The 9,380-nt window shown below is 32.2% G+C and overlaps 1 protein-coding gene across 6 annotated transcripts in view; it reads right to left on the reverse strand.

The window, feature by feature from the left end:
* LOC117167217 overlaps positions 1-9,380 on the reverse strand; it is a 23,936-nt gene that overhangs the window by 3,342 nt on the left and 11,214 nt on the right. For all 6 annotated transcript variants that reach the window (XM_033351983.1, XM_033351984.1, XM_033351985.1 and 3 more), the window contains one exon: positions 1,190-1,330. In XM_033351983.1, the coding sequence (XP_033207874.1) occupies positions 1,190-1,330 (141 nt within the window). Of the gene's footprint in view, positions 1-1,189; positions 1,331-9,380 lie in introns of those variants that run through there.

A 9,380-nucleotide genomic window follows, 5' to 3' on the forward strand; every position in this document is an offset into this window, starting at 1 on the left:
ACTACCGAGGAGGTGAAAAAAGTATTAAGAGGGATGAAGAACTATTCCGCACCGGGACCAGATTGTATCAAAACCTTCTGGTGGAAGAAGTTTTCTTCTACTAGCTTTACATAAAGCTGGCTTACCATGCTTTTTTTAAAATGTAGAACCGAAAATTTGGCTTTTGTGTAATAAATGAGCCCTTAATTCCGGCATATGGCATACAATGCCAAACACTGCTGATATACTTTATTCCCAGTTTAATGTCGCATTCATTTACGGGGTAGTTTTCCAGTGTTACGGGTGGGTTTTGAAAAAGTTTTTGATATTTTCAGGCGGCTAGAAAATATTACAAAATTATTAAGTACTTTTTCTCACAAGTTGTCAGAACTTCTGGATAAGGGATATTTTTCCAATTTTAAGGGATGATTTGGACATTTTTGTTGGGACGCTGGACTGATTTGACGCTAATTGGTGCATATTAGGTACACTTTATCAGCACTTTTGGGTAACAGGTAGTCATTCAATGTTAAGGGATGGTTTTTAAAAATGGGCTTTCAGGACGTTGGAGAGCTTAAAGCGAGCCTTCAATTCTGATGTACTCACTTTTATGTATAGTACACACTTATTTTTAGGATAACTTTTTTTAATAGGGGTTGTTTTTGAAATATTTCGTCGGGGGTCATGCAAGAACCTTAAATGAACCCTCTATTCCTGGGAAAGAAAAAATGTGATATAGCCAAAATTTCTGCCATAGTACTGCTGGCTTTATATAAAGCTGGCAGTATCATGCATTTTTTTGAAAAAATACGGAGCCCAAAATTTGGCTTTTGAGTATTAAATGAGCTTTAACTGAGACCTTAATTATGGCATAGATCTTACGTTGTTTAGACAAACTAATACTTTGAGATTTACCGACCTAAATTTACATCAATACTTACCTATCTTTTATGGGCTATGAGATATTTGTTGCTAAAATTATAAAAACGGTAAGGCCTCTTCAGATACCAGTGGGACATTCCTGGAATTTTCCAGTGAAAACTTTGAAAGGGGCAGACATTTTACACGCTCTGTGCTATTAGGGACAATTAGGACATAAGTTTAGTTTATCTAATTGTTGTCCATCGATGGACAAACAGGAAATTTATTATCAAATAGCAATGATCAGGAACATAAAACCACTTTGACATAAAATAAAACTAATACTTACAATTCAGAAAATAAACATCCAAATCCTCTAAAGTTGATTGAAGTGTCTTTGGTCGCGCATCCATGGTTTTGTACTTGGCTCTGTAGATTCCTTTCAATTTCTCTCCACATACGTGACGAAATAATGCCAGTTTCTCAGATTCTGGACAGTTACGGAAGCGTGTTAAATAATAATAATCTAAAAAATCTTGTTTCCAATTACGCCAAGATTCTGCTAAATTTGGTGTTGATTCGAAAGGTCTAAGAGCTGGTATTGTCGCTACACTCGCTACAGGCACCTTCGCCATTACGATTAACTCCTGGTGGGATAATTTAGATGATATACAAGGAATACCATGATTCATATATTTCGCTAATTCGTTATTATAAAAATACAATTAGCACCCACCTTTTGTCTAATAAGGTTAGTTCACAGAAAACAGAACACACTAAATGAAACCAGACTTGGCTAGAACTCTAATCGAAGCATCGAAGTGAATGAAAATGAAAGCTGTTAGCTGCATTCTACATCATTCTACATGAACTCTTGGTCAGCGGGCAATCAGGCACATGCCATAAAATGCCGACTCCGCCTCCTTATCTTTCGCGCAAGCAAAACGCCAGATAGACAAAGACGGAGTTGTAGTTTTCCGCCAATCGTACATAAATTAAATGCGAAGGCATTGAGGGGAATCACAGGGAATCAGTGGGGGAATCACATTTATCTTCTTCTTTCTTTACCCACACCAAAGATAATATTTTTGCCCACAGTCCTCTGTGCCAGGGAGGGGAACATTTAGCCTAGGTTGGAGAGAGAGGTCTCCTTGCAAGTAAAAACGCGTAACCTATTTGGCCATGACGATGTGAATTAAGGACTCGAAGATTGTGATATGCCTCAGGATAGAGTATGATAAGAGTTATTGGATGAAAATTTTTATAGGATAGTGAAATGGTTTACGTGCGCAAGTAGGTAAAGTTAACAATAGATGGCATCTTTTGGACAAGACTAGTGGCGCTAAGTATGATTTACCATAAATTTGGGTAAAAGAGAGCCAAACTACAATAGGCAGAAGGACGAAAAGTTATAATTACAGCACGTGGTGGCTGTGAGCCTGAAAAGAAGTTAAAAAAGTAAATTATTCGATTTGAAAAATTGAATGATAGGAAGAAAAGCTTTGTTTGTTGGATGGAATAGGAAGGGTTCAACACTAATTGGTAGAAAAAAAGAATTTTTAATAAGGGATTATTCAAATGATTTTCTAGAATCTGAGTATTTAGGGCAGGCCCATAGAACATGTTTTATATCGTCTTCAGGATAACCGCAAGAAGCGCAACTCCCGTCGTCGATGAAATTTTTCCTAATTAGACTAGCCGCTAAATTATAATGATTGGAACGTAACCTTGAAATTATTACTACCGATTTTCTCTAAAATTTAGATTTGTGGAACCATGGTTTTTTAAATTTAGATGGGTCAAATAATGCTTGAAAATAATATTGACCAATCCCAGCATAATCCGAAACTCTAACCCAGGTATCTAAAGCAAATCTCAGGTGTCGTGGGAGGACTACTGACCATATATCTGTGTGTGGAAATTTTATGCACTGAAAAAAATAGTATAGCTGTTGTAGCTAGAAATATATTGCTGCAGAGATATACCTGAATGTGCAATAAAGTTTAGGTAGAACTGCAAACTAGATAGCTAAGATATATAAACCGTCTGTCTCCTGCAGACAGAAAATGTGGGAGATAATTCTATCATTATTTGCTAAACATTCTAGCAGTCATGATCAAACAGCATATTTGCTAGAATTTGTTTGCGCGTAAAGCTAAAAAATCTAACCTAAAATAATTGTAGCATCAGTTTTAGGCCTATAAATTGAAATACATTTAAAAAATGTACTGCCTTGCATTAGTTCGTACAACACTTACACCCGACTTTTCCGTAAATACAAGAAGCTCGTGCCTCCCCAATGGGCACAAAATTTGGCGACGTCTTTACGACATCGTTACGACATCTTTACGACAACTTTACGACATCCTATGTCCATGTCGTTTCGGTGTCTTTACGATATGGTAAAGATATCGTCAGATCATACGACTTATTTACGATATCGCAAACACACCTTAACGACATCGACATAGGATGTCGTAAAGTTGTTGTAAAGATGTCGTGTGTGGCTTGTGAGAGTTAAAAAATGAATAATATATACAGTAATGCAACGACAATGATGGAACCGATTATGGAAATAAGAGATTTTTTGATTAGCTGTAACCTCCAGAATTACACTGAAGCTCTCAAAGGAAAGTGAGTATTCTTTTATCAGTGCGCGCATAACCTCAGAAAATCTTCGTTTACAACTTTTTTTCGATACGCCTTAGTGTATATATTGATATGTATTGATTATAACTAACTGTTTTCAATTTAAGATTTTTAATAATTATGTCATGTATGTATCTAAACATAATAAAGATTTAAGTATTTATATATATGGTTGATGTGTTTTTGCGTCATTATACCTAAAGATATATCGCCCTATTAGCTAGAAAAAATTGTAGGCACTTCAGCCAGAAAACGCAGCTAGATAGGCTGTCAAGTTTCGCTATATTTTTCACCCAGAATATCTAGCTGAACATGGTTAGGTGTGACACCTATACTTGTTTAGCAATAGGAACATAGACATTACAGCTAAATTTTCTAGATACTGCACCTATATTTTGCCTCCAAGAAAATCTGTTCAATACAGCTAACTATTTAGAAAGACGAAATCCAGCGATACTTTCTAGCTGGGACAGCTAGAATTCTATGTAATACACCTAAAAAAATTTGTCAGTGTGTCATGAAAGTTACCCTCTATAGTAGCAAGTTTAACCAAATTATCTGAATGCTCGTTGCCCAGAATACCCCTATGACCAGGGACTCATACTAGAGTTCTGTTGAGTTTGTTATTTGATGCTATGAAGAGAATATTCCGAATCTTTTGAATAATGTATGACGTAGAAGAAGAGACATTGAAGCTTTTGATAAGCTTGCAGAACACTTTTTGAATCAGAGAAAATGACTGAAGATGGAATTTGGTTATCCAAAATATGTTGAATTGTTTCACTAATCGCCCATACTTCCGCAGTATAGATAGAGGCGTGTTCGGAAATCTTTATTTTAATTTCAATGTTTCAGTGTGGGGAATAAACGTAAGCTTCCACGAATGATTCTGGGAATTTTGAACCGTCCGTATAGGAGTGGGAAAAATTAGAAAAATTTTTTGTAATGAAATTTTGAAAAATAATGTGAGGAGAGTCACTATTTTGAATAGTTGAACCAATTTTTAAGTTATTAGTTGGTTTGAAAAATTTCATTGGATAAGGAAGTAGGTACTGTAACGGAGTATGTGAATTTAAAACTCTATTTTTATAACCTCTGAGTTTGTAATATGATATTAGTAAGAAAAAATTCTTGTGCAGATTGAATTGAGTCAAACCGTTTTAATGAGAAATTTATCCGATAGTAGCTGAAATCTAGACTTAACAGGGAGTTCTTTCAGTTCCGCTTGCATAACTATAATGGGTGTTGAAATACGGTAACCACCGATTATACGTAGAAATCTATTATGTAGTTTCTTGATTTTCTGAAAGTAGGTATCACCAGAACTAATGGATAGAACATGGCATTCATATTCAAAAGAGCTCCTGCCTAAAGAACGAAATAACATCTAAAGTACTTGGGGGTGAGAACCCCACCCTGTACCACATAGACACTTTAGAATATTGAGTACCTTGTTGCATCTATTAATTATTTTTAGAAAGTGTAGATTCCACGATAGTGTGCAATGAATAATAACCCCTAAAACTAGCGGATTCAGATGGGTTGATGATAATGTCATCAACCAGGATATGGACATTTTGTGGTAAATTTGCTGTACGAATTGGAAATATAACTAGTTTCGATTTTTCTGGAGAGATAGACAATCCTTTCGAGTACTCAACTGAGAAACAAAAATACCAGAACGGACCGTAAAGACAACATTAGATATTTCCAAAGATTGGCATTTCATGTTAATTGGGGGAAATCCAACATGCCTTCACATCGAGGGTCAAACAATAATACCAATTGCATGGGACAGAACTTTATTTTTTAAATACATAACTTGGGGAAAAATAATTTTTCACCATAAGTGTATCACGGTTTTCTAACATAGAGGTTAAATTTTATAAGGAGCCATCCGTAAATTTTGAATTTTCGAACATTTGAACTCATGTTCCAGGGTTTCATCGAAACGTTCCACACTTTTTAGGGATTGAAGAGGCATGTCTACGAAATAAAACCATACTAATAAATTTTATTTTCAACACACCCTCACCCTCCCCGCAGCGCCCCGAAGATGGCCTAAAAACCAAAATACATTTTACGTATTATTGTTACTTTTTAGCAATTTCCGTCGTCTTTTTCATACAAATAATTACTAATAGACAATTTGAATATTTATCATGACTTTTTTAAAACCATTTTCAATTGTTAAAACAAATTAAAATTATTTAAACAATTATTTATTTCCACAAAATGTAAAAAATAATCGTATTTTCTAATTGAAATTTAATCAAGCTAGTATCCTATGATACGTTTTGCTGAATTATTACATAATTTTTATACATTTCATTTAAGTTTTAATAAATTTATATTTTTTTAAACAATATTTATTTGCTCAAGCAGTTTTTTCGACAACTAAAAAAATGAAATAAGATACATTAATCACTTTTTAATTGTTTAAATAATTACTTTTCCAAGAATACTTTAAAAATCGTAATTAATTGTATGTCTTCTATTTTATTTCATTACTTTAGTTATCTAAAAATAACTGCTGGGGCAAATAAAAATTGTTTAAACTAATACACATGTGTTAAAATATTAGAAGACATTTATCAAAGTTATTTAATTATTTAGCAAAAAGTACCATAGGATACCAATTTGAAAAAAGTGGACGTCTCTGGTTCATTTATAGAAATTTTGAAAATACACAATAAATAATTTTTCATATAGTTACATAATGTTTTTAGAAAAATGTAATACTCCAAAAAATGACAAAATATTGCATTTCAATTAGAAAAGACGATTATTTTTTACATTTTTGGGAATAAATAATTTTTTAGATAACTTACATTTATTTAAACAATTAAATGTTATCTAAAAACTCAGGAGAAATATTCAAGTTGTCTATTAGTAATTATTTGTATGAAAAAATGACAGGAAATGCTAACAACTAACAATAATACGTAAAAATACGTAGTTTTTTATTTAATATTCGAATTTCGAAAAAAATTTGCGGATTTTCTTTCTCCGGAAACTAAAACATAGGGGGGGGGGGGGTCTTTCCCCCTAGAATGAAAAAGAATTTTTCAATGCATTTTTGGACCACCCTAAAGAACATATTTGATTAAAATATACCGTGTGAGGAAAAAGTATGGGAACCCTGAAAAATCTCAGAGGGTTGGTCATAAAAAAAAATTTAAGGTCAGGTCTAATGTAACTTTCAACGAGGAATCCATTGATGACCTTGGATTTGACCTTGTACCTCACCTTCCAGGTCATTTCAAGGTCAACTTTTTTTAATGGGAACCCATACTTTTGATATCGGCAATCGAAAGAGCGTGAAATTTTACGTTAAAATATGCCTTCAGGTCCAAGGGCAACGTGACCTCTAGAGGTCAAATAAAATTCAAATTATGCTTGCAAGAAAATCGCGCATAACAAGTGGTTAAAAAAGAAGGTTGATTACAAGGTCAAATCCAAGGTAATCACTGGATTTCTTGGTGAAAGTTACATAAGACCTGAAATTAACAATTTTTTTATGAGCAACCCTCTGAGATTTTCCGGGGTTCACATACTATTTTCTCACCCTGTAGATACATGCCTCACAGTCCCTATGGGATCAAATATACGGACCAAAGGGTACTTTCTGTCACGCTTATAGGTTACTTTCTCGAGATCAAAGGGTAAAAAATTCAGGATCAAATCATAATACTTCAAAACAATTCTAGTTTAATACAAAATAATTTAAGTGAATTGGAAAATTAATTTTAAATAAAAAAAATCATATGAATTTCCGTAAAATTAGAATGAATTTACATGAATTTAGGGTAAACGAGAAGAATTCGATGAAATTCATAAAAATTCAAATGAATTGAAAAACATTGTTAAATTTCACGAAATGCCTGAGACTTTAAGGTAAGTTTAAAAGATTTTAATATTAATTAAATAAAAACTATTAAAAATATTGTTTCAATCCACTGAATTAAGTAGAATTGACTAAACTTAGAACAATTCAAGTTACTTAAAAAAATTCAAGAGGATTTAAAAGAATTTAAAAGAATTCAGAGTAAATTAATAAGTATTCAGGGTAATTTAATAAGAATTGAGAGTGAATTGCAAAAAATATTATCAAATTCAAAACAATACAAATGAATTCGAAAATTTTTTTTAATCGAGAAAATTACATTGATTTCAGTAAAATTTTAGTGAGATTAAGGAAATGAAGAAGAAATCTATGTAATTCATAATAATAATGAATAAATTCTTTGGAATCCTCTAAAAGTTTAAAATTCCTTAAAAATTATTCGAACCTTTAGAAATCCCTTGAAATTGTTTAAATCTCTTCGAATTATATTTAATTTTTTCGATTTGGTTGAGACCATTCTTTTATTATTATTTTTTATTTTTATGAATATGAATTTATAGAAGACTTTTCTTTGATTTTAGAAAAATTGATTGATTTTGAGAAAAGAATATTAAATTTTTTCTGTGGAAACGAAAAAATATTTCTTTTTAGATTTTTCACTGAGATTATGGTTATAGACACTAAAGAATAATATTCAAATATGTGAAAAATGCAAAAATATTAATAAGCGTTGCTTGAACATAACCTCTCTTTTTTCCATTTTCCCCATTTTCCCTTACTAAATTCGTATACTGCTTTCAGCCGTGTTTCATAATTCTAAACTGAGCTTCTTAATTTATTTTTAACTACATTCACGTTGGAAACGTCTAGTTTGTTGAAACACTTTAAAAAAAATTATATACGTAACGTACATAGCACGGACACATGTTATTAGCAGAAAATTTCCAATTTTTACAAATTCTCAAAAAGTGTCCTGGCGTACCCAGTGGTGCTTCCGCATTCAAAAATTTTCAAATACACCTTTTAAAAAAATCAACTTGTTTTACCCTCTACAATTGTAGCAAAAAACAAAATTTATTCATATTTTTCGTAATTTTCAGAATAAAAATATGTACTGAAATTATTGCATAATGAAGTAAATAATAAATAAAATACTTTTATGTTATTTCCCGTGTGGAAATAGCCCGGGTTAGCCCTGGTACAACAAGGTTTCTGGTAAGGGACTGGCCGGGCTATGTTTGTTTTTTAAGAGCCTAGCCGTGCGCTGGTCGAGGACTCGCTGGACAAAATTTATGTCAAACCCCCAGTCGGGGGCTGACTGGGCTCTGATCGGACAAATCTTATGATCGTATGTTCATACGTTAGCTGGCCGGGCGCTGATTGGCAATAATAAAATTGTTAAACTTTGTTTATAACTTATTTACTTTTTCTGATTTCATTAAAAAATAGATGCGTATACCCGCATGGATGTTCCACGTGTGAAAATATATTGGGTGAATATCTTTTTCACACCACAAATTTTAAGGTTTCATGAGTTTAGACTTTCAAACCATGCATTTTGTGACAAAAATTCGAAGGCAATTTTTTGAAATTTGAACTTTTTTTTTAAGAAAAAAATTCGAAGTTCTATCTTTATAAAAAATTGCAAATTTTCAGAAAAAAAATACATTTTATATCAATCTTGAACGTTGTAAAATAGTATAAAACACCTAAAAACCAAACCTTACATGAAAGTCAAAAAACTTTTATCATTAAGGAATTTTCAACGTTCACGATTGAATTTTTGAGTCCCGTCGTTGAAAATTTTTAATTTTCATAAGAAATTACATTTCCTGTCATTGTAAAGTTGTAAAATAGTCTCAAACTGGAAAAAACAAAATATCACGCGAAGAAAAATTGTAATCGATTTAAATTATTTATTTAAAAAGTATTTTACTGATAATCCTGTTAAAAGTTCGTGTATTTTATATTTACATAACGCCGCATAATAATAAATAATTAGAAAAAGAGTACTTAAAAGTTGGTACTTTAACTTTTCTGAACT

The sequence above is a fragment of the Belonocnema kinseyi genome, chromosome 2 (genome assembly GCF_010883055.1).
Source record: "Belonocnema kinseyi isolate 2016_QV_RU_SX_M_011 chromosome 2, B_treatae_v1, whole genome shotgun sequence".
NCBI lineage: Eukaryota > Metazoa > Arthropoda > Insecta > Hymenoptera > Cynipidae > Belonocnema > Belonocnema kinseyi.